Below are 26,642 nucleotides of genomic sequence, written 5' to 3'. Positions count from 1 at the left end.
AAAACAGCACCAGGTTACTATTAAATATATCAAGGAATATATTTAATGTAATACTTTTTAAAAAAGAAACACTGCTCGATTGTACAGGTTCATGGAAGATTTTGCATTCGGTGATATCGAAATGAATTTGAGTGGAAACTTGAGCAAAAGAAAACACTTCTGAAAACTAGCACAATTTGCGCCTGGCTCGTCGATTGCATTCAAAGCGGAAACTCTTGGCCTGTGTGTGTGTGTGTGTGCAGTTGTTAGGGTTCAGGTGCCCATGAGCCACTCGAGCCTTGTCACAAATTGACATCCAGATCCCAATGATTATACCCCTGCTTTGTAATAAACCTCAAACTGACTGTGTTGTATATAATCGCTGCATATATCTAATGCATATCCCATACAATGCAAAGTATATAACTAATTCTGTACTAAAAGTTATAATTGTTTAAATGCTCCCAATAATTCCAGTGAAGTTGCACACATAGGCTTACTATGTATAAAATATCTATATTGTGTATTAACTTCAATATATAGGACACTTGTTTGATTGATCTTATACTTCTATGTCTTTCATCTTTCGTGAGCTCAGAACAGTATTTTTGTTCTTACTTATCTCCTTGATCTGTTTATAGATTTCCTCTTCCTTTCCATAATTGAGGGTACTTTAACACTCTTGTAATGTAGGGAAATGCAGCCAGCTTGCACACAGCAAGATATCACAAATGGCAATGAGATAAGTGACCAAGTAATAAGAACATAAGAATTAGGCGCAGGCCATATGGCCCCTCGAGCCTGCTCCGCCATTCAATAAGATCATGGCTGATCTTTGACTTCAACTCCATTTTCCTACCCAATCATCCCTTGATTCCCTTAGTAATCTCAGGATTGCTATCAGTGCCACGTGCTAGTCAGAGTAGGAATCGCTGGATAGTTCAGATGAATACGTGGCTTGAGTGGTGCAGAAGGGAGGGATTCAAATTCCTGGGACATTGGAACCGGTTCTGAGGGAGGTGGGACCAGTACAAACCAGACGGTCTGCACCTGGGCTGGACCGGAACCAATGTCCGAGCGGGGGGAGTGTTTGCTAGTGCTTTTGGGGAGGGGTTAAACTAATATGGCATGGGGATGGGAACCTATGCAGGGAGACAGAGGGAAGTAGAATGGGGGCAGAAGCAAAAGATAGAAAAAAGAAAAGTAAAAGTGGAGGGCAGAGAAACCCAAGGCAAAAAGCAAAAAGGGCCACATTACAGCAAAATCCTAAAGGAGCAAAGTGTGTTAAAAAGACAAGCCTCAATGCGAGGAGTGTTCGGAATAAGGTGGACGAATTAACTGCACAGATGGCAGTTAATGGATATCATGTAATTGGCATCATGGAGACATGGCTCCAGGGTGACCAAGGCTGGAAACTCAACATCCAGGGGTATTCAACATTTAGGAAGGATAGACAGAAAGGAAAAGGGGGTGGGGTAGCGTTGCTGGTTAAATAGGAAATTAACGCAATAGTAAGGAAGGACATTAGCTTGGATGATGTGGAATCGGTATGGATGGAGTACCAAAGGGCAGAAAACGCTAGTGGGAGTTGTGTACAGATCACCAAACAGTAATAATGAGGATGGGGACAGCATCAAAGAAGAAATTAGGGATGCGTGCAATAAAGGTACAGCAGTTATCATGGGTGACTTTAATCTACATATTGATTAGGCTAACCAAACTGGTAGCAATGCGGTGGAGGAGGATTCCTGGAGTGTATTGGGGATGGTTTTCTAGACCAATATGTTGAGGAACCAACTAGAGGGCTGGTCATCCTAGACTGGGTGATGTGTAATGAGAAAGGACTAATTAGCAATCTTGTTGTGCGAGGCCCCTTGGGGAAGAGTGACCATAATATGGTCGAATTCTTTATTAAGATGGAGAGTGACGCAGTTAATTCAGAGACTAGGGTCCTGAACTTGGGGAAAGGTAAGTTCGATGGTATGAGGCGTGAATTGGCTAGGATAGACTGGCGAATCATATTTAAAGGGTTGACATTGGATAGGCAATGGCAAACATTTAAAGATCACATGGATGAACTTCAACAATTGGAGAGCCCTGTCTGGAGTAAAAATAAAACGGGGAAGGTGGCTCAACTGTTGCTAACAAGGGAAATTAGAGGCATATAAATTGGCCAGAAAAAGCAGCAACCCTGAGGACTGGGAGAATTTTGTAATACAGCAGAGGAGGACAAAGGATTTAATTAGGAGGGGGAAAATAGAGTATGAGAGGAAGCTTGACGGGAACATAAAAACTGACTGCAAAAGCTTCTATAGATATGTGAAGAGAAAAAGATTAGTGAAAACAAACGTAGGTCCCTTGCAGTCAGATTCAAGTGAATTTATCATGGGAAACAAAGAAATGGCGGACCAGTTAAACAAATACTTTGGTTCTGTTTTCACGAAGGAAGACACAAATAACCTTCCAGAAATACGAGGGGTCCCAGGGTCTCGTGAGAAGGAGGAACTGAAGGATATCCTTATAAAGCGGGAAATTGTGATAGGGAAATTGATGGGATTGAAGGCCAATAACTCCCCGGGGCCTGATAGTCTATCCCAGAGTACTTAAGGAAGTGACCCTAGAAATAGTGGATGCATTGGTGATCATTTTCCAACAGTCTGTCGACTCGGGATCAGTTCCTATGGACTGGACGGGTAGCTAATGTAACACCACTTTTTAAAAAAAGAGGGAAAGAGAAAACTGGTAATTATAGACCAGTTAGCCTGACATCAGTAGTGGGGAAAATGTTGGAATCAATTATTAAAGATGAAATAGCAGCGCGTTTGGAAAACAGTGTTGGGATCGGTCCAAGTCAGCATGGATTTATGAAAGGGAAATCATGCTTGACAAATCTTCTGGAATTTTTTGAGGATGTAACTAGTAGAGTGGACAAGGGAGAACCAGTGGATGTGGTGTATTTGGACTTTCAAAAGCTTTTGACAAGGTCCCACACAAGAGATTGGTGTGCAAAATCAAAGCACGTGGTATTGGGGCTAATGCGCTGACGTGCATAGAGAACCGGTTGGCAGACAGGAAGCAGAGAGTCGGGATAAACGGGTCCTTTTCAGAATGGCAGGTAGTGACTAGTGGAGTGCCGCAGGGCTCAGTGCTGGGACCTCAGCTTTTTACAATATACATTAATGATTTAGATGAAGGAATTGAGTGTAATATCTCCAAGTTTGTAGATGACACTAAACTGGGTGGCGGTGTGAGCTGTGAGGAGGACGCTAAAAGGCTGCAGGGTGACTTGGACAGGTTAGGTGAGTGGGCAAATGCATGGCAGATGCAGTATAATGTGGATAAATGTGAGGTTATCCACTTTGGGGGCAAAAACACGAAGGCAGAATATTATCTGCATGGCGACAGATTAGGAAAGGGGGAGGTGCAACGAGACCTGGGTTTCATGGTTCATCGGTCATTGAAAGTTGGCATGCAGGTACAGCAGGCGGTGAAGAAGGCAAATGGTATGTTGGCCTTCATAGCTAGCGGATTTGAGTATAGGAGCAGGGAGGTCTTACTGCAGTTGTACAGGGCCTTGGTGAGGCCTCACCTGGAATATTGTGTTCAGTTTTGGTCTCCTAATCTGAGGAAGGACATTCTTGCTATTGAGGGAGTGCAGCGAATGTTCACCAGACTGATTCCCGGGATGGCGGGACTGACATATGAGGAGAGACTGGATCAACTGGGCCTTTATACACTGAAGTTTAAAAGGATGAGAGGGGATCTCATGGAAACTTATCAGATTCTGACGGGACTGGACAGGTTAGATGCGGGAAGAATGTTTCCGATGATGGGGAAGTTCAGAACCAGGGGTCAAAGTCTGAGGATAAGGAGTAACCCATTTAGAACAGAGATGAGGAGAAACTTTTTCACTCAGAGTTGTGAACCTGTGGAATTCACTACCACAAAGTTGTTGAGGCCAGTTCGTTAGATATATTCAAGAGGGAGTTAGTTATGGTCCTAAAGGGATCAAAAGAGGTATGGAGAGTAAGCAGGAATGGGGTACTGAAGTGCATTTTCAGTCATGATCATATTGAATGGTGGTGCAGGCTCAAAGGGCCGAATGGCCTACTCCCTCATCTATTTTCTATGTTTCTATGTTTTATGAAGAATTCAGATCGCCTGGGGCAACAAAGGTCTCTTACAAAGGCAAAATACTGCGGATGCTGGAATTTGAAATAAAAACAGAAAATGCTGGAAATCTCAGCAGGTCATGTAGCATCTGTGGTTGTCTCTTGTATTGGATAATAGTGAGTGTGGCTAGCTAAAGGCTCGGTTATCAATGGTGGAGCGATTAAAATCGGTAATGCGCAAGAGGCTCAAATTGGAGGAGCACAGAGATCTCGGAGGGTTGTAGGCACTGTTTACTGTAGGGTGTGCGGCCGTGCAGCAATCTGTAAGGTCCCGCACGCATAATTTCACAGGCCGCGCAGTGAGCTGGAAAGCTGGAGTGGGGGGAGGGGCCCAAAACACAATGGCCCGGGAATACTCTAGTTGTTTGTGACCTCTGAGCTGATCCGAATTGGAACTGCATTTGCTAAGATACGATGTCCAGGAACCCAGCAAGCAGTGTCTCGGGATTCTGTCAGTAGTTTTTTCTGAGAAGACGTGTGGTAGTCCATTCCTGGTGATTGAGCGACAGCTGCACTTTGGAACAACACAGGTGGAGACACAGCACATGTAAAATGATTGCTGCAAGGAGGCTACAGCAAACAATTTTTAGGTCCCCGGTGAAACAGAAATATGAGGGGGAAAACAATCAGAAAATTGCTTAAAGCTGGAAAAAAAATACAGGAAAGTGATGTTGAATGTCACGTGGTAAGTTCCAGTTTAAATTTTGCCAGGTGTTGTCCCCTTTTTGAAGGAGTTAATCAAGGTTATTTAAATCATGTGAGAGGGAAAAAGTTTGTGGCCTTCACCCCACCAGTTTGTACTTCAAAGTCTGAGAGAGTTGGTGGGAACAGCAGCAAATAAAGAGGCCAAAACTGGATTGAAGAGGGAAAGAGAAACTGGGACCATTTTCTTCTGTCAAAGCTGCAATGAGACTTGAAAGATTTTAAGGACTTTTAATGAACGTTTCACAAAAAATGAGCGTTAATCTTCCCCCACCCCCATAGTTTTGAATATGATTTTGGAAGAAACAAGCAAAAATCAATTTGGTGTTCATCTAATCAAGTTTCAACCAGGTCCTGAAGGCCATACACTTTTAATGAGGCCCTGAAATGCTTAAATCATTTTAAAATTTAAATTTTTCTATTTGATTTTGAGCGATCAAGTGAAGTGAGTAGCTTTACACAAGCATGCAACTGTGTTGTTGAGGAAGGGGAGGGGAGAATTTGTAAGAGTTACATATTTAAAAAAAAAAGTAATATCATTAAGACATTTTGGAAGAGAACCAAAAAGGTGTAAAACACACGCCATTTTATTTTGTTTGTTCTATAGTACTAACAAGTCCCAGGAGTAATATAAAAATAGATTTCCTCTTAAACGTTTAGTGGAGTGTTAATAGAAACAAGAGTTATGTAATGATGTATAAAGATTACAAGAAGCTACTTTAGAAGAAACCACTATTTGTTTATTGAGAAATTCTTAGAAAATACTTGATTAAACTGATAATGTACAATTTTGATTTGGTATAAATGTTTGTACACTCCATTTTTAATTATATCAATGAAGTTTATTTAATTGCGAAGTACCTAAAATAATTCAACACTTTTCCTGACAAAAGCAGGGAATGAATTTGTGGAAAATGTTTGAAAGAAAAACATTAGAAGCAAAATTCGTATATTAACATCTTTACATCATTATGGCCCCAAGTTTCCACACGCGGTGAAAAAGGCGCACCTCAGAGCTGGGCGCCTGTTTTTCGCGCCGGAAAAAAAATGCGGTATTCTCGAGCTCCTTGGAGCTCGATGTCTGCTTGCCGTGGCGCACAGGGGGCGGAGCCTACCACTCGCGCCGATTTTGTAAGTAGGAGGGGGCGGGTACAATTTAAATGAGGCTTCTTGGTGCCGGCAACCCTGCGCGTTGGAGCGTTCGCGCACGCGCAGTCTGAAGTAAACATTGGCACTCGGCCATTTTTAAAAGTGCTGCAGAAAAAGTGAAGATTTGTTTCTTGGACCCCTGCAAAGGCTTGCATTTTAATTTTCTTGATATTTCTGTGTGTGAGGGAGTGCTTTTAGCAGCACTGCTGAATAAATCACCTGCTGAAATCAGTGAGTTCAGCTTTTCACTGCTAAACTTGCAGAACCGGTGCCTGCAAATTAAGGACTGTGTGTTTGTTTGGAGAAAAAAAAGTGCCAATTCAACTTTGCAATGGATCAATGTCCACCAAGAACAAAGAATTTCTTGCATGAGGAAGCAAACCATTGCATAATATGTGGTGCACCCATTCTGCAAATTTAAATATAAAGATGTCGATGTGGCTGCCTCTCCCTGTCCAAATGGCCTCGGTCAGTCCCCCTCACAGCTCGAAGGCTGCTGCTGCTCCTGACCAGCCACTGACGCCGCTGCAATCCCATAGCCGAATGGCCTCAAGTCCGTCCGGGTGCTGCATCTTCGCGGGGAATGAAGGCCTGCCTCAAGCACCGCAGCTCAGCTCGAAGGCTGCTTGCTGCCTGCCCCTGCCGTTGAGACACTGACACCACACCGCTGCCTGAAAGGCCTGCCTGAAGCACTTTCACACAGGTAGGAACATGGTTTATTTAATCTTTTCTTTGCTTATAAATTTTTATTCAGGTTGGATTTATTTGTATAATATTTGTATAAGTATAACTAAGGATTTATTGTAGAATTTAATGACTTCCCTTCCCCCCTCCCCCCCCCACCTCGTTCCCTACGCCTAATTTGTAACCTGCGCCTGATTTTTTAAAGTGTAGACAAGGTTTTTTCAAGCGTACAAAAATCTTCACTTGCTCCATTCTAAGTTAGTTTGGAGTACGTTTTCACTGTGGAAACTTTCAAATCAGGCGTCAGTGGCCAGACACATCCACTTTTGAAACAAAAATTCTGTTCCAAAGTGAAACTGTTCTACCTGCAGAAAACTAAATGTGGAGAACTCCGATTTCTAAGATACTCCGTTCTACACCAGTTGCTCCTTTAAAAAAAAAAATCAGACGCAAATCATGTGGAAACTTGTGGCCTATATTAGTAAATATTTCCAAGTTGGTCTGATTGGTTCTCCTGTCCAGGATGAAAGATAAAGATTTATTTCTGTTTAAATCATAGCTTTTCCTGCTTTTTGTTTTTATTTTGGTGATACAAATTGTGTGTGTGTTTTTCTGCACTTTAGATGCTGCATTTCTGACATGTTACATGGGGGTTGTGCTGGTTCAAGAAGATAACGATTATTAATGGCAGTGATTGAAGTTGAAAATACGGATACTCGTTTTTGTTCTGTTTTTAATACTGTGAACTAAAGAACTACAGCACTTTGTATTTGTTGGTTGTCTGGTTGCATTGTGATTTAATATTCGAATTAAGTATCTGGATGTACAGCATGTCAGCGCCATAGGAAAGTCGCTGCTCCTGCAGCCATTGTTATAGTGACATGAGGGATGGGCTAATATGCTGAAAACTTTAAAATTAATACAAATTCCACAAATAGATATGCCTTTTTCAGCTCACCTTGGGCTTTTGGATTGTTTGTTGATGTATAACCGTGTAACTGTGTGATATTTTGGAAGTGTTGATGCATTATTATACAGTTCTTTTATATCCATCATTTCTGACAATTTAAAAAAAAAAATGAAGTTTGTACATGACAAATGAATTTCAATATAGATAAGTGTGAGGCAGTGCATTTTGGTAGGAGGAATGAGGATGCTACGCCGGTTAAAATAATGAGACTAAAGACTGACAAGTCCCCTGGACCTGATGGCTTGCATCCTAGGGTCCTAAATGAAGTGGCTGCAGAGTTAGTGGATGCATTGGTTGTAATTTACCAAAATCCCTGGATTCTGGGGAGATCCCAGTAGATTGGAAAACTGCAAATGTAACGCCTCCTATTTAAAAAAGGAGGCAGACAGAAAGCAGGAAACTGTCGTTGGAAAAATGCTAGAATCCATTATTAAGGAAGCAGTAGCATCATCATCATAGGCAGTCCTTCGGAATTGAGGAAGACTTGCTTCCACTCCCAAAGTGAGTTCTTTGATGGCTGAACAGTCCGATACAAGAGCCACAGACTCTGTTACAGGTGGGACAGACATTCGTCGAGGGAGGGGGTCGGTGGGGCTGGTTTGCCACGTGCTCCTTCCGCTGCCTGCGCTTGGCCTCAACGCCCTCCTCGCGCGGTCTTCGGCCAGGGTATCCTAGGTGTCAGTGGTGATGTCACACTTTACCAGGGAGGCTTTGAGGGTGTACTTATAATGTTTCCACTGTCCTCCTTTGGCTCGTTTACCATGAAGGAGCTCCACATAAAGCATTTGCTTAGGGAGCAGTAGCAGGATATTTGGAAAAGCATAATTCAATCAAGCAGAGTCGGCATGGTTTTATGAAAGGGAAATCGTGTTTGACAAATCTGCTGAAGTTCTTTGAGGATGTAATGAGCAGGGTGGATAAGGGGGAACCCAGTGGATGTGGTGTATTTGGATTTCCAGAAGGTATTCGATAAAGTGCCACATAAGAGGTTACTGCACAAGATAAAAGTTCACTAGGTTGGGGGTAATATATTAGCATGGATAGAGGATTGGCTAACAGAAAACAGAGAGTGGGGATAAATGGGTCATTTTCCGATTTGCAAACAGGGTAACTAGTAGGGTGCCGCAGGAATCGGTGCTGGGGCCTCAACTATTTACAATCTATATTAATGACTTGGATGAAGGGACCGTAATGTAGCCAAGTTTGCTGATGATAGAGGTGGATGGGAAAACAAATTGTGAGGAGTACACACATAATCTGCAAAGGCATATAGACAGGCTAAGTGAGTGGGCAAAAATTTGGCAGATGCAGTACATTATGGGGACATGGGAGGTTATCCACTTTGGCAGAAAAAATAGAAAAGCAAATTATAATTTAAATGGAAGAAAATTGCAAAGTGCTGCAGTACAGGGATCTGGGGGCACTTGTGCATGAAACACAAAGTTAGTATGCAGGTACAGCAAGTAATCAGGAAGGTAAATGGAATGTTGGCCTTTATTGCAAGGGGGCTAGAGTATAAAAGCTAAGAAGTCCCGCAACAACTGTACATGGTATTGGTGAGGCCACACCTGGAGTACTGCGTACAGTTTTGGTCTCCATATTTAAGGAAGGAAGGAGGCAGTTCAGAGAAGGTTCACTAGGTTGATTCCGGAGATGAGGGGGTTGACTTATGAAGATAGGTTGAGTAGGTTGGGCCTATACTCATTGGAGTTCAGAAGGATGAATGGTGATCTTATCGAAACATATAAGATAATGAGGGGGCTCGACAAGGTGGATGCAGAGAGGATATTCACTCATAGGGGAAACTAAAACTAGGGGGCATAGTCTCAGAATAAAGCCCATTTAAAACTGAGATGAGGAAGAATTTCTTGAGGGTTGTAAATCTCTGGAATTCTCTGCTCCAGAGAGATGTGGAGGCTGAGTCATTGAATATATTTAAGGCGGAGATAGACAGATTTTTGAGCGATTAAAGGATTATGGGGAGCAGGCAGGGAAGTGGACCTGAGTCCATGATCAGATCAGCCATGATCTTATTAAATAGCAGAGCAGGCTCGAGGGGTCAAATGGCCTACTCCTGCTATTTCTTATGTTATGTTCCTTGGAAATAAGAGTGTAAATGGGGTATAGATTCACAAATCATTAAAAGTAGCAACACAGGTTTAAAAAAACATAAAAGTACAAATAAAGTTCATTTCTAGAGGAATAGAATTCAAAAGCAGAGAAGTTATGTTAAACTTGTGTAGAACCTTGTTTTGTTTTAAAGAGGATTCCTATTATGCTTATGGAGATTATGTACATAAATGGATTCCCCATAAGCATGATGGGAATCCCCCTTTGTGATTGGTTGGCCTGACCCACCTGATCCCAGGGATGCTTGTGAACTGCATGCACCCCTGGGATTCATGGGTCTTTGCGCAGGTGTACGCCTGCAGGCCGAGGACCGCAAGAGTTTGAAGATACAGAGGCACCAGGTAGGTGCGTTTTTTTTCTTGCAGATCAGAGGCATTTGCCCGCGGGACGCCTCCGACCGCAATTTCCGTCATAAGTACCTGTTACTTCTGCAGGTGCTGCTGTGATGGGTATTTTCAGTGTTAAAGGGGTCACTCTGTATGAAACAAAACTGCTATGTTAATGAGAATACATCATTCTTATGATTACACAATTTGGGGAATGGGTCACTGCAGTCGCTCAAATTGTTTTCTGAAAATGTTATTCAGTGCCAGTTTTTGCTCGATAGTTGGAATTTTTACTGTTTTAACAATTTTAAAACTTTCAAAAAATTACATATTTCACAATAGCATTTATTCATTGAGTTGTGTCCCTGACTTTTAATATCTTCATTAAATTATTTACTTCAAAAGTTTCATCCTTCTCAAAAACTTGGACTTGATATTTTTTCCCAGTGCTGGTACCCTGTTGATTGGATTGTGCTTGCTGAGCATGTTCAGTGTGCCTAATATCCCAGGATGCTTTAGTACTATTAGAATTTTTTTAGGTTTTAGGACTTGCTACACTGCTTTAAATAATTTTGTAAAACCAGAGAATAAATGTCAAAAGCTTTGCTAAAATTTTAAGAGTTTGTTTTTAAAAATGAGATGTGTGAAAGATAGACTAATAAAACTGACTGTTCTGTTTCGATACCTGCTGTAACTTGTTTGTGTATTATAAACTCACGAACGTGTATTATGTTGAGGGGAGAGAGCAGATGTCTAAGAGTGCTGTTACTATTTGTTCAAATAAACACAACTATTTATCTCGCATTTGTTTCGCAGACTGTTAGAAAATGTCAGTGCTAATTTTTGCCTACAATGATGGGTTGTGGAGAGCGGGACGGGACATGTTTCTTCTTGTATTGTTACTACAATTTTCAAGTACATACCAGTTACATTTTGTAATCGGCTGATTATTTCACCTGTGTTTTGTTGACTGCAGTGGTCAATTCTAATCGCATGTATCTATGAGACAGATTCTAATTTCTAACACCTATTAGAGTGAGAAAGAGGAATGCTTGCATGCAATACAGAAAGACAGAAATTAGGCATCATTCTTTGCTCAGTGGTAGCATTCACGTCTCTGAATCAGAAGGTGGGGCTCGTTCATTTCAAAGATTTAAAGTGGAACTGAGAGAATGCTGTATTGTTGGAGGTGTCCTGTTTTGTATGAGGTGTTAAATTGAGGCTCCATCTGCCCTATTTGGTAGACGTAAAGACCCCATGTCACTATTCAGTGTCCTGGCAACACTTATCCCTCAACCAACACCAGCAAAACCAGATTGTCTTGTCATTTATATCTCATTGCTGTTTGTGGGATATTGCTCTGTGCAGGTTGACTGCCACGTTTCCCTACATTAAAACAATAACTACACTTCAAAAGTACTTCATTGGCTTTGAAGCACTTTTGGGCGTCCTGTGTGTGAAAGATGCTGTTAAAGAGAAAGGCAGATGCGCAGATTATTTTCTCATTCCAATTGAATACAGCTGACCGTGTTAGTGAGTTGCATATTAAACTTCAAGTTTGTGCTTTATATGCTATAAATACACAACTCAATGTTTTTCTTTCAAGATTCCTGATAATTGGATAAATCCATCTGGAAAATATCATGTTGGTTTCAAAAATGGATATGAATTTTACCCTAAAGCACTTAAGGAAAGGATACAGGTGAGGCATTAAAAATTGCTGTAAATACTTTCACTTGTATGATTCACTGGTTAATAAGCCATATATTTATTGTTTTACACTTTCGTTGTTGTAGAAAGAAAAGCGGGAGAAGCTCTGGGATCCGGTTCATCGCATTTCTTTGGCAGAAGCTTGCAGAAAATTAGATGAGTTTGACAGCACTCATACGAATTTGTCACAAGTTAGTATTTTGTATAAGCAAATTTATAGTGCAACCTGGGCATGGATAAGTAATTGTTAAAATGAATTTGTTAAATCAGAACACTCTGGGCCACTAAAATGAAACTGATAATTAACGATGAAATGAATATTTGACTTTATAACATTGTCTCATCTGATAATGACAATTACAGTTCAATAGTTGCACTGCCGTCCATCCTGTTACTAACTGTTTTCCCATAGGGAGAGTATGTCCAGTAACTGAAGATGCACATGACCTTTCTTTTACCTGCATTGAGTTACTTTATTGCAGTAGATCAGAGTTTAATTAGTAAGAGCAGCTTACTGTGTCGGGGAGCCCAATTTTACAAGATTTTAATGGATTTTTAAAAAATTGCATTTTCAATGGTTTTCATTTTTAAAAATACTTTGGATTTGAACAATGGAGAAGCCAGTTATATTTGGGATGAGGCACCCAATAAATATACTTCATGAGAACTTATTAGTCAAAACATTGAAAAGAATCTTGATGTTAATTAGGTGTACATATCTAATTTATGTTTTATTCTGAATTCTTTACTTTACGGAGCCTAGCTTAATTGGTTGTCAGGAAACTGAATGCGGAGCATGCCCATAAAAATGACATTGCAGATAGGCAGTGCCACATGTCACCTATTCCTACATTTTGTAAAGCTTGCTCCATTGTGCAGGATATTTTTTCTGCAACTAAAGACTCTACGTGGGTGAAACTCTCATCACAAAATGTTTGCAACAAAATCTTCAGCCTCTACAGAAGCAAATTAGATTGGATAAACATCAGGAGTAGCAAATATTCTGTTAATTAAAACATTTTTTTTAAATCTCTGAAGCACCAGATGATGAACCCTCCCTAAAATATCATAAGGTCTCCTTTTCAGAACAAGCATACAAAATCAATTCTAGGTGATCATATAAAGATCAAATGAAGCAACTAGAAAAAATGAGCATTAATATACAACAGGCAAAGGCAAAAATTGGAATTTTACACTTGTCACAGAGACTTGTCACAGAGAGTGCATCACATCTAGGCTGTGGTTGTGCAATGCACTGACCCATCACCCGCATCAAAAACAAATTAAATGGCTCCATGGTTTGGTCAGATGTCAACACCAACATCTATCAAAGGTTTTAAAAACCATGCAAAATGTCTGCCCAACATATGTCAACAGTTTTAAATACCCTACAAAATGAAATATTCTGTTCAAAATCTGTGATGCTGCCAATTATTGCATAAAATGTTTCTTGCCGACGCATGCAAAATTTACCTTGTGCTCACGAACACATTTATGAGGAATAGCTGCACCATGTTTCCTGTTGTCAGAAAAAGGAGCACAATAGGTGTAAGAGTTCAAGCCACAGCCAGTTGATTATCACTAAATACATGTTGGCATTAATCAGTGCTAATGCAAAGCCAATGTCAGAGTGCCAGGGATTCAGCAATTTCAATCACCACTGGGGATGGACCTGCACTAAAACAAGGTTGGCATTGACCAGATTCAAATTCAATATCCATCAAGAGCAGATTGCACTCGATCCCAACAAGGAGGTAACGCTTGATCTAGTAAACAGAACTCTTGTATAGGAACCTTCAGCTCAGGTCCCTGAACTGCTTGGGACTGTGCTGTGTATCCTTTAGATTAAAGGACAGTCAAAGCAAAGCATAGATTTCCCCTGAGAGATAGCAGGAAGTCTCCCAAACCATAACCCAAGAAAGAACCTGAAGTAAATTTGGCTTTGTGGTCCTAATTCCCCGTTTGGAGATTAGGTAATTCACCTCGGCTAGCACTGTTGTGGTACCTCTGCGCCAACTTCATTGGGCCCTCTCCCTCTCGGATGCTAAAGTACACTAGATTCGGTTATCTTCTGGCAATAAACATCCACCAGTGGGAATATGTTATAATATTAGTTCCTTTCACCATCCCAGACAAGCAAACCCAAAATATAATAGTTAAGCACAGTTCTTTTCACAATCCCAATGTAACCAGCTCTATGTAAGAAAGCTGTGGTTAACAAAATCCAAGGGGCTGGATTTTCAGCTTGCTCATTTTGGGATGGTAAAGTTTGCACCCGGGAACAATTGGGCAGCTGGGCCCTGAGTGTGGGGCGGAGCACTAAGGGAGGCATTGCACACTCTCTTAGGGCGCTAGGCCGGCTAAGCATGCGAAAAACTCAAGCTAAACAGTCAGCCTGGGCGCGCTCTAAGAGATGCCTGGGGAGGAAATAAAACCTGAAAAAAACCCCACCAAAGACATTCCCAATACATAGCCCACACCACCACAACATAAATTGCGAAAAAAACCGTCACACTTACCAGAGGTGGACATTACTAGCTGCAGTGAGGTAAGTATAGATCAAACCGCCTGTTTTCACAGCAGGGCGCATGACGCTACAGGTTGGGCGGGACTCAAAATCCGAGCCGTTGTCGCAACCAGGGGTGTTGAACACCGGCTCACCTCTTCTGGGCGGTAATGCTCCGTGTCCCGCCGAAACTGGCCCTGAAAACCCCAGCGGGGCGCTGGAAGAGCTCACCGACGCCATTGCCGCCCCTCTGGGGTGAAAACACAGGTAGACAGAACCGGAACATTATTTGCAAGGCTCCAGACAACACTCAACCCTCATTAAAAATGTTTCTGGAGGATTATTGTTCATTCTAGGAGATTTTGGATGCCTAAAATTTAGGCTCATTTGAACTATTTTACCAGTACAATTTACACATACCAACTCTCCCTTTTTAGACACATAGCTTACCTCTGAGTGAATGAGTTAGCCTTTTCTCGCTGAAACCTCAATGAAGAAGCTAGACCGGGAAGTAATGAACTACATCTGATTATATTAACCTACTGATCCCTCGCTCCAAGCACTGGCATCTGCTAGACTACGTCATCGTCTGAGCACAGGCCAACGGTGAGGTCAGGAGGCCTACACTGCATCCTATGAAGCCCAAGGAGAGAGGACCTGTGGGAAGGAGGGAGGAGGACAGTAGGAATATTTGCGTGTGTGCGCGTATGTATGTACTAGGCCCCTGCAGCGGAGCCTGGTCTCCAGTCATCTAGGATTCCCTTGCCATTGGACCAAGACCTTGCTCTGCCAAGTCTGTGTGGTAGCTGGTGTGCTATGGCCACCCCACGTTAAAAGAATTCACACACAGGCATCATCCACCCTTTAAAATGAAGTTCGGGACCAGGAACATCAGGACTCTCATGGACAACCCCAACAACGACAGATCGGAACGTCGTACTGCTATCGTTGCCTGGGAACTCACACATTTCGAAATAGACATCGCCGCCCTAAGCGAGACTCGACGGGCAGGGGAAGGCAAGCTCAAAGAACAAGGTGGTAGTTACACCTCCTTCTGGAAAGGTAAACCAGAAGAAGAACACTGCCTCCATAGGGTAGGCTTCACCATTAAAAAATGAGCTAGTTGGGCATCTCAGAGACTCCCCTTGCAGGATAAACTAATGCCTCATAACCCTTCGGCTCACCCTAGCCCTGGAACCAGTGCGCTACGCTCATCAATGCCCCAACACTGGAAGTTACAGATGAGACCAAAGAGGAATTCTACTCTGGACTTGAACAATCCCTGTCCTGAGTCCCAATGCGCAACAAGCTAATCCTCCTTGGCGACTTTAACGCCAGTGCTGGAAAGGACACTGACCTCTGGGGAGGTGTGATCGGCAGAGAGGGTGTAGGGAAAACCAACTCCAGTGGTACCCTCCTCCAGGTGAAATGCTTAGAACTTGGTCTTGTCATAACCAACACCTTGTTCCGTCAGTGAGACAAATACAAGGCTTCATGGCAACACCCTCGCTCCAAACACTGGCATCTGCTGGACTACGTCATCGTTCGAGCGAGGGACTGCAAGGACGTCCGCATCACCCGCACCATGACAGGAGCTGATGACTGCTGGACCAACCACCGCCTAATCCGCTCTGTCATTTCCATCGATGTAGCCCCAAAACAGCAGTGGTAACAGAAACTATACCACAGGAAAATCAATGTTGGAACACTCAAAGACCCTGCTAAGAAAGCCCTATTCAGCCAGCGCCCCTCAACCAACCTGACGACTTCCAGTGAACCAGAGACGTAGAGTGTCCACAGTGCCTGGTCTGCCCTCAAGTCCTCCATAATTAGCACCTGTGAAAAGACACTTGGTCAGTCGACCAGGAAACATCAGGACTGGTTCGACGAGAATGACCAAGTGATCCAGGAGCTAATAAGCCGCAAGCACAAGGCATTCTTGAACTGGAAACAGCAACACAACTCGAGAGCAAGAAAGCAGTTCTATAGACGTCTGAAAGCCAAGGTACAACATAAAACTCGCAACCTAAAGGACAGATGGTGGGTGGAAAAAGTGCAGGAGATCCACTGACAACCACGACGTGCGTGGATTCTTTAGCACAGTCAAGACCACCTATGGCCCAAGAACCCAAAGTCCTACCCCACTGAGGGCCAAGACCGGAGAGGTAGTACTCAAGGACACAGAGGCAAGGCAGTCAGTGCCCTCTGAAAGGAGCACTTCGAAGACTCTGTCTTCGACGTGAGTGTCCTCTACTCCATCCCACATCATGCTACCACCAACACCTCAGCACATTCCAGCCTGGCATGAGGTTGTAAAGGCCATCTGACAACTGATGAACAGCAAAGCTTTAAGAGCAGATGGAATCCCTGCCGAAGCACTAAAGCATGGCGGAGAAGCACTATTTCTGCGAATCCATGAACTCATTTCTCTTATTTGAAAGGAGGAGAGCATGCTAGGGGATCTCGAGACGCCGTAATCGTGACCATCTTCAAGAAAGATGACTAGTTCGATTGCGGTAATTACACAGGAGTTTCCCTGCTGTCTGCCACAGGGAAAGTCATCGCAAGAATCCTCCTCAATCGCCTTCTCCCTGTGGCTGAAGAGCTCCTCTGAGTCGCAATGCAGATTCCGCCCACTAAGGGGCACAATGGACGTGATCTTCACCGCGCGTCAAATTCAAGAAGTGGAGGGAGCAGCGCCATGGCAGCCTTTGACCTCACAAAGACCTTCGACACTGTCAACAATGAGCGATTATGGAGTGTTCTCCTCAAATTCGGCTGTCCTCAAAAGTTTGTCACCAACTTCTGCCTGCTTCACGATGACATGCAAGCTGTGATCCTGACCAACAGATCCACCACAGACTCAATATACGTGCGGACCGGGTTCAAGCAAGGCTGTGTCATCACACCAACACTCTTCTCGATCTTGCTGCAATGCTCCATCTCGCCCTTAATAAGCTCCCCGCTGGAGTGGTGCCAATCTACAGAACGAACAGGAAATTGTTCAACTTCCATCGCCTCCAGTCCAGATCTAAGTTCGTCCCATCTTATGTCATTGAATTACAGTATGCAGACGGCGCTTGCGTTTGCGTACACTTGGAAGTTGAACTCCAAACCATCGTAAACACCTTCATCATTGAAGCGTACGAGAGTATGGGCCTTACAGTAAACATCCGTAAGACAAAGGTTCTCTACCAACCTACCCCTGCCACACAGTACTACCCCTCCCGATTATCAAGATCCATGACAAAGTGGACCATTTTCCATATCTCGGGAGCCTACATTCCAACAAGGGCAGACGTTAATGACTATGTCCAACACCGCTTTGTGTGCCAGTGCAGCCTTCGGTTGCCTGAGGAAGAGAGTGTTTGAAGACCAGGACCTCAAATCTGGCACCAAGCTCACGGTCTACAGAGCAGTAGTGATAACCGCTTTCCTATATGCTTCAGAGACAGGCACCTCAAAACACTGGAGAAGTACCGCCAACGCTGCCTCTGCAAGATTCTGCAAATCTATTGACACCAATGTCAGAGTTCTCGTTCAGGCCAACATCCCCAGCATCAAAGCTCGATCAGCTACAATGGATGGGCCACATTGCATGTCTGACACAAGACTCCCAAAACAAGCGATCTACTCTGGTGTGCAGAGGAAATGCTTCAAGGACATCCTCAAAGCCTCCTTGAAAAAGTGCAACCTCCCCACCGACACCTGGAAATCCCAGGTCCCAGACCGCTCAAAGTGGAGAAGAAGCATCCGGGAAGGCACCGAACACCTCTAGTCTCTTCGGCAGGAGCAAGCGGAAGGAGCGCAGGACAACCCAAGCACCCCATCCACACGTCCCTTCAACCACCATCTGCCCCACCTGTGACAGAGAGACTGCATTGGACTTCTCACCTGAGAATTCATAATGTGGAAACAAGTCATCCTCGACTCCGAGGGACTGCCTAAGAAGAAGACTTCTGATAACACAGATATCATTCTCTCATCATCATCATCATATGCAGTCCTTCAATCGCGGGAGACTTGTTTCCACTCAGGTGGCTGTACAGTCCAATGCGGGAATTACAGTCTCTGTCACAGGTGGAGCAGACAGTGGTTGAAGGAAAGGGTGGGTGGCGAGCCTGGTTTGTCGCACACTTCTTCCGCTGTCTGTGCTTGATTTCCACATGCTCTTGGCGACAAGGCTCGAGGTGCTCAGCGCCCTCCCAGATACTCTTCCTCCACTTTGGGCAGTTTTGGGCCAGTGATTCCCAGGTGCTGGTGGGGATGTTGCACTTTATCAAAGTTTTTAGGGTCTCCTTGAAATGTTTTCTCTGCCCACCTGGGGCTCGCTTGCCATGTAGGAGTTCTAAGTAGAGCTCTTGCTTTGGGAGTCTTGTGTCAGGCATGCAGACGATGTGGCCTGCCCAACGGAGCTGGTCGAGTGTGGTCAGTGCTTGGGATGTTGGCCTGAGCGAGAACACTGACGGTGCTTTTCAGAAACTCTGTTTTGTCATTTTCTAGCAAACCTGTGTTCTAGGTTTCAAGCCAGTTACTTTCAGGAACTCTGTTTTGATCAGGTGATTTCCTCACAATTACTTTGCCACTCCATTTCAGGCTAGTCTTTTTCATTATAAAAAATGGCCAGGAATTTGCGGTCCAAATGACTGCGCACTGGCAGCATTCGCCGTCATTCCGCCTTTTGAAACATTCGGGATTTGGCCTGCGGAAATCCTGGTGTTGCGGTCAGTCATTCACTGCTCCGACACAAGTGGGGTTGAAGGGCCGTATGGCTGCTCTTAATTCTTATGTTCTTATGGCAAATTTGAAGGAGAGGAACAGTACCTAAGGGGAGAGAACCGTTAACAACAGGAAGAGATGTTGGGTGGTCAGTTTAGTGAGAATAGGGTCAAGGGAGTGGGAATAGCTTCGAGGGAGCAGGACGTGAGTCTCATGGACAAGATGAGCTCGGCGAGGGCATGAGGGGAGACAGGAAAGAAACTAGAGAAACATGCGAGTTCCGTGCTAGGGCAGGGTGGAACCTTGGAGGAAATTTGGCCCGCTGGATTAGAGTAAGGGATGGAATTGACAGTGGCAGCTAATCGGATGGTCTCAATCTTAGGACCTAAAACAGTCAAACAGAAGTGTTACATTCTTTTCAACCTGTGCTAAAATACTCAGTGAAGATTAATATTACAGTAAAAGAAGAACATTTCAACTGTCATTTTTACCCAATTTGAGTTGGTCACCCCACATCTGTATTAAACTCATCATTTGGCAAGTGATTATATTACAGTAGCACTCTCATTACGAAATATAGAGCAAGCATCTAGATTTTGGAAGCACCAATAGCATGAAGCTGTTACATTGGCTACTTTGACATATTTGCCTCCATTAGATTACAGATATTTTTCTAGCCCCACTGCTCGCCGGACCAAAATTCCCTGGATTCTGGGGAGGGCCCAGCAGATTGGGAAACCGCAAATGTAACACCTCCTATTTAAAAAAAAAAAAAGAGGCAGACAGAAAGCAGGAAACTATAGACTAGTTAGTCTAACGCCTGTCATTGGGAAAATGCTGGAGTCCATTATTAAGGAAGCAGTAGCAGGACATTTAGAAAACCATAATTCAATCAAGCAGAGCCAGCATGGTTTTATGAAAGGGAAATTATGTTTGACAAATTTGCTGGAGTTCTTTGAGGATGTAACGAGCAGGATGGATCAGGGGGAACCAGTGGATGTGGTGTATTTGGATTTCCAAAAAGCATTCGAAAAGGTGCCACATAAAAGGTCACTGCACAAAATAAAAGTTCACAGAGTTGGGGGTAATATATTAACATGGATAGTGGATTGACTAACTACCAACCGGAAAATGACCCATTTATCCCCACTCTCTGTTTTCTGTTAAACAGTAACTAGTAGGGTGCCGCAGGGATCAGTGCTGGGATCTCAACTATTTACAATATATATTAATGACTTGGATGAAGAGACCGAGTGTAATGTAACCAAGTTTGCTGATGACACAAAGTTTGGTGGGAAAGCAAATTTTGAGGAGGACGCACAAAATCTGCAAAGGGATATAGACAGGCTAAGGGTTGTAAATCTGTAGAATTCACTGCCTCAGAGAGCTGTGGAGGCTGGGCCTTTGAATATATTTCAGGCGGAGGTAGACAGATTTTTGAGCAATAAGGGAATAAAAGGTTATGGGGAACGGGCAGGGAAGTGGATCTGAGTTCATGATCAAATCTGCCATGATCTTATTATATGACGGAGCAGGCTCGAGGGATCAAATGGCTTACTCCTGCTCCTATTTCTTGTGTTCTACTATAGTAGTAGCAGTGTTGTGAACTAAAATAAGCTTCACCTCAATCGGGACAACTGGTTTCTACTCCAGGTATTTTATAGTTCCGACGAAGGCATGAGTACACTGCCATACATTTGATCTTGAGTACTAAACTGATATTTTTACAACGTGAGATGGGTAGTATTAAGTGATCACTGAGACCGGAATTTTGCCGGTGCTCAACGGACAGGATCAGTGGCAGGTCGGCAGGAAAATTTGATTTGATTGGCAGCGGGTCAGCGTCGGGGGACCTAATTTATTGATTTGTTGACCAGCTCTTGAGTGAATTTAACCTTACCTTTTGACTTTAACAGCTCATCCACAGCTTCCATGCATGTTTTGGACCCCATCTGTTAATCTGAGGGCGTAAATTGAGTAGCCATTGAATCAGCTGATGAATGACCACTTGAAATGTAGTATAAAAGCTCCCACTTCACACCTGTTCACTTTTTGAAGTGGAGAGGCTGTTGCTTTCTTCCTTTGCAACCTGTGTGAAGCAAACTCTGAAGCCAGTTTCACCTCAGTGCAGCAATCTTTCCCACCATTGACCGATTGCTTCTGTCATCTCTACTTCAGCATGGGTATCATTTACACTCTCTCACCTTGGTCCTCAGAATCCCACCATAATCAGCCCCACCACCAGTAGCACTAGATGCACTAGCAGCACCAACAACAACACCAACACCACCAACCTTCTCCACAATTAACTGATACTGCACAGGACAGAGGTCATCAGCACCCGACCACATTTCTGCCCAGGAGGCGAGGGATGGCCTCACTATGGCCAGATTTAGTTTACTTGACACTGTACACCCTAGCTGCCTCATGATGTGCCAGGTTGGCATTACCCCACACCAATACCATAAAACATCCCTGCAATGCCCAGGCCATTCCTTTCACAGTCATGACCAATGCGGGGGGTACCGTTGTGTCTCACCGTTCATTGCAACTCACTAAGCCACTTCCAAAGGTGCACACACACATCTGTTCCAAGAACGCAAACTTGAAAATAAAGGTTTCAATGTTTGACACCACATTAACAAAAATTTTACATGAACATTGCCCAAAACACCCCTTGTGTATTGTTAGTTGATATGATTGCACTCGGATGACCATGAGTGTAAGGGGTGGCTAGTGAGATGGGATGTGATAATATAGATAGATAGAGAGGGATGGGTGGAGGTCCAGGGTAAGTTAGCGTGAGTAAGAATGTGCAAGGGTAGGGTAGGGAAGGCAGAGTGATGGGGATGTGATGATAAGCACAGCAGGATGAGGTGGGGTGTGGCTTTGTACCAACGTTTCGTAATCTACTGAGGTAATTGAAACGTTTTCGGCACGGCACTCGGGTCCTTCTGACCACATCCGTGCTTGTGCCCTCCTCTGCAATGTGCATCCAGCTGTGTTGTTCACCTGGGGAGGTCTCTTTCGCCTATGGGAAGGGAAGAGTATCTCCCTGCATGCTATGACTCCCTCCATAAACATGGAGAGATTCATGGGAGAGCCTGCCTGCAGCCCTGTGTCTTTGTGCAGTCATTTGGTGTTTGCACCACCTCAATGCTGCAGAACACTGACAGCACAAATCTCAAAATAAATTTGGACATGTTCTCTTTAAGGAAACCAGCTGGTGACGCATCATCAAACGACGACATCAGGCCCGCTTCCTCTAGCTGACCGGAAAACGCGCTGGGCAGGCTTAACAAACCCCATTAAGGGAAATGAATTTTCCAGAACAGGACCCGCCACCGACGTCGCTTGCCACGGATCCGCTGAGTAAAATCCCGGCCTGTGTTTCAGTTTAGTTTCAGGTTAAAATGAATTGAGATTGGGGCTTTATATTATGTGGGAGCAAGAGTCTATATGTAGCAATAATATTTTCATCCACTTGCTCAGCGTGTGATTTTCCCAGAACCCATCAAGCTAAATTATATTCCTATAGTGTGTGGAGTTGCATGCCATTTGAAGAATAAAGAAGATCCTACCAGATAGGTAATCTATCTGTATAATCAGAGCTGTATATCTCTTTTTTAAAAAAAAACCACTGAGATACACAACTACCAGTGAATCACTCTTGTGTATTAATCTCCTTCCCAGGAGGTGCCTAGACTCACATGGCTGATGCAGTACTCGAGGGGATCAAACTTAACTGTAATGTTTATTTTGTCGCTGATTAGGGTACATTCGATTGCTGTTGTCATTTATGTCATGTGCCTAAGGTTCAAAGTGCAACTCAAATGTTCTTCAAATAGTTTTAACTGTCCAATTACATCTCAAAAGGTTTGTAAACTTTAACCTGATTGAAATTATATGTGTAATACCAGCATTGTCTCTTTCTGTGAAGGCAGAAAAGATGCAGCGAGAGGAACTCCAGTCTCAAGTAGAATTGCTGAATTCCATGGAGAAAAAATACTGTGACCTAGGTCCTGCATATGACTGCCTGGTATGGCACGATGGTGAGACATGGAGGTAAGCACTGAAATAATTTCTCATTTAAAAAAAAAATATATATATATATTTTATGTGATAGTATCAAAAATGCATGTTACTAAAGTTTTCCAGATATTGGGAAGTGTTTATAAGCATTTAAATAATAAGTAATTTTTGTTTGAAACCTTTTTGAATAGCTTTTAATTGGTAATATCTCTGTACAAGAGTAAAAGTACCTTTTTGACAAATCAAATGGTTTAAAATTGAATTTGTCAGAAAATGTGTTCCTGTGGTTTTTAAAAGTTTCACCCATGGATCGTAACCATTTGTTTTTAGAGCCTGTATGGATACAAGTGAATGTGGGGATCTCAGTAGCTGCACTGTACTGAGGAATTACAATGAAGCGCAAGAATATGCCTCATTGGGGATATCTGAGATGCTCAACTACTCTATCAATATTTATGATGACGGCAATACACTCTGTATTGTGACAAGTGGAGGTAAGACTTTATTTCACTAGATACTTGCACATGTTCTCAGAATTTGGATAATTGGGGTATATGCCTACGGGGAAAAAATGTGCACTCTGTAGCACACAAACAGAACTATGCCTATGTGGTTTTCTCAGTTGCTTCATTTGAAGATTCTTGGGCACAGTGATATCAGACATCCAGCTAACCAAAAACAAGAGACACTGTACCAATGATGAAGTTTTGCATGCTCCTTTGCTTGCTTTTGGAACTGTCCTGTAGCCTGAATAGCAGTTAAATTCTGAATGAACTCATCCAACAATAGCTTTAAACAAGCATAGTTTCACTTAGCTGCAGTATAATACATTGAGCATTACTTGGCATAATCATCCTTCCTTATAAAGTGGTGCATCATCCAACTTGATGTGAGCATCACTGCAAAAGATGATAGTTTATATAAATTGCTTCACTAAATCTTGGGCTCTCTTGCTACTTTCATTGCCTAGGATAAGAACGTTGAGGGTCCTTTTGAAATCCTCTCAACAGTGCGAAGAAATAAATTCTTAAACAAAAAAAAGCAGTAAATTGATTTCTCTAGTAACATCCATGTATTAGAAAGGAAGAGAGAAAATGCTGGAAATATTCAGCAGGTCAGGCAGGATCTGTGGAGAGAGAAACAAGAGAGAAAGTTTCAGAACGATGGCCTTTCTGATCAGTTCTCTGAAACTTTAACTCTGTTTCTCTCTCCACAGAGGCGGCCTAACCTGTTGAGTATTTCCAGCATTTTCTGTTTTTATTTCAAATTTCTAGTATCCACAGTAGCTTTTGTATCCATATGTTAGAGTTCTGTTCAATTGTGTTTTGCATCGAGTTAATATTTTTCACAAACTGTTATAAGCAGTTGGAAAAAAAGTCTAAATTTCTAAAATTATAGTTTCTCCTTGTTAGGAAAATTTAAGCTAGGAGAATCTTCTTGGGTAATCACATTTTGAAATAAGTTTTCAATACTTTGCCTACCTTTTTAATTTTAGCAAATAAAATGGACACTATAGTCATGATTTTGATGATCTGGTGGGGTGGTTAGGGAAGTATTGCATTTCTTTAAATGCTATTCAGTGAGTCATATGAGCATGTTACATTAAAGGGAATATGTACTTCTCATGGGGAGCCTCGAGATAATTATGGATGAGGAATGCTCCTTGGCCCATCATCTTTTGGCCAGAAAGATCCTACAGTTATCCTAATGTAGCATCCAATTGTTTCTTCAATAATACCTGGGGTGTCACTTCCACTTTTGTATCTGGAAAGCCATTCCATGTATTGATCACTCTATCTGAAGGAAGGCCTTCCTGATGGTCCTAAATTTGCCTTTTGCTATTTTAAACCTGTGTACTTTGCCCTATTCTCACAATTTAAGTTTCTGGATTTACCTTTCCCATATCATCTTGTATACATACTTTAGATGCCTCCTTCCTCATAACTTTTTGATATCAGGGATCAGCCTTGTAGCTCTGTTCAATACTGTTTCGACTGCTAGTACATCTTTATGTCTCAGTAACTAGAACCGGACACAGTACTTCAGATGCTGTCTGACCAGAGCACTCTACAATTTGATAACAACTTCACTGACTTGTATTCTACTATTTTGGCTAAACACCATTCTATGGGCCCAAGTTTCCACAAGAAAAAAAACGGGCGCCCCTCCGAGCTGGGCGCCCGTTTTTCGCGCCTAAAACGGCGCCTAAAAAAATTCTCGGTATTCTCTACCTCCCTGCAGGGCCTCTGGCCCTCGGCGCAGCCAGCACAAGCTGTGGGGGGTGCGGAGCCAGGTCCCGGCGCTGAAAACAGTCGGCACGCAAGTGCAGTAGCTCCAGGCTTCGAACTGTGTGGGAGGGGCCCGAAGCACGCAGCCCCTAGCCCTGGCTGAATGGCCTCACTGGGGCTCCTCCCATGGCCAGCTCCTGCTCCCCGCCCCCGACGAGACCCAACCCCCGCCGACCAGACCCGACCCGACACCCGCCCCCCCCCCCCCCCCGCCGACCAGACACCCGCTCCCACCCCCCCACCCCGAGACCCGCTCCCCCCCCCGGCCGACCAGACACCCGCTCCTGTTCCCCGACCCGCGCTCCTGTTCCCCGACCCGACCTGCTCCCCCCCCTCCCACTGGACCCGACTCCCGACTCCCGGACTGGATCCGATCCGACCTGACCTCTCTCTCTCTCTCTCTCTCTCTCTCTCTCTCTCTCTCTCTCTCTCTCTCTCTCTCCCCCACTCAGCGACACGAACGGCTGCAGAATTCTCCCTGGCTGAAGCACTTTCACACAGGTAGGAAGATGGCTTATTTAATCTTTTATTGGCTTATAAATGTTTATTCAGGTTGGATTTATTTGTAGAAGTATAAATAAGGATTTATTGTCGAATTTAATGAGTTCCCTTCCCCCCCCACCTCGTTCTGGACGCCTAATTTGTAACCTGCGCCTGATTTTTTCAGTTCTACAAGAATCTTCACTTGCTCCATTCTACTTTAGTTTGGAGTACATTTTCACTGTGGAAACTTTCAAATCAGGCGTCAGTGGCCGGACACGCCCCCTTTTTAAGAAAAAATTCTGTTCTAAACTAGAACTGTTCTACCTGACTAGAACTGCAGAAAAAAAAATGTGGAGAATTGCGATTTCTAAAATAGTCCGTTCTCCATCAGTTGCTCCTAAAAATCAGGCGCGAATCATGTGGAAACTTGGGCCCTATGAGTGTTGTTTATTGATACTCTAACTTGGTTGGACTTGTTGAGCATACTCAAGTTCTCATGTCTCTTTCAACTTCATCCTTAGTTATTTCAGTGCCATTCATGTGTCACCCATTTTTCCTTACTATCTTCAGTACTTTACACCAATCCACATAAAATGTTATCTGCCGTTACTCAATTCACCAACATATTTTGTCCACCTCATTCGAGGCTACTCCTACAATGGGGGCACATACTAGGAATTTGGGTGTGCGCTCCTCACAATTTTCCAGGATTACAATAATGGATGGAAAATGATGTGGAATGCAATTTTGTTAAATGTTATGGCTAACTTATATAATTGATTTATTGTGCAA

The 26,642-nt window shown here is 43.3% G+C and overlaps 1 protein-coding gene across 4 annotated transcripts in view; it reads left to right on the top strand.

The window, feature by feature from the left end:
- tpp2 (tripeptidyl peptidase 2) overlaps nucleotides 1-26,642 on the top strand; it is a 185,874-nt gene that overhangs the window by 12,876 nt on the left and 146,356 nt on the right. For all 4 annotated transcript variants that reach the window (XM_070891895.1, XM_070891894.1, XM_070891898.1 and 1 more), the window contains exons 3-6: nucleotides 11,719-11,814; nucleotides 11,909-12,013; nucleotides 22,988-23,112; nucleotides 23,410-23,573. In XM_070891895.1, coding sequence (XP_070747996.1) covers nucleotides 11,719-11,814; nucleotides 11,909-12,013; nucleotides 22,988-23,112; nucleotides 23,410-23,573 — 490 coding nt within the window. The remainder of the gene's footprint in view (nucleotides 1-11,718; nucleotides 11,815-11,908; nucleotides 12,014-22,987; nucleotides 23,113-23,409; nucleotides 23,574-26,642) is intronic.

This window comes from Pristiophorus japonicus, chromosome 10 (assembly GCF_044704955.1).
Source record: "Pristiophorus japonicus isolate sPriJap1 chromosome 10, sPriJap1.hap1, whole genome shotgun sequence".
In the NCBI taxonomy this organism is placed as follows: Eukaryota; Metazoa; Chordata; class Chondrichthyes; family Pristiophoridae; genus Pristiophorus; species Pristiophorus japonicus.
This window is presented reverse-complemented; position numbering and strand designations above follow the sequence as displayed.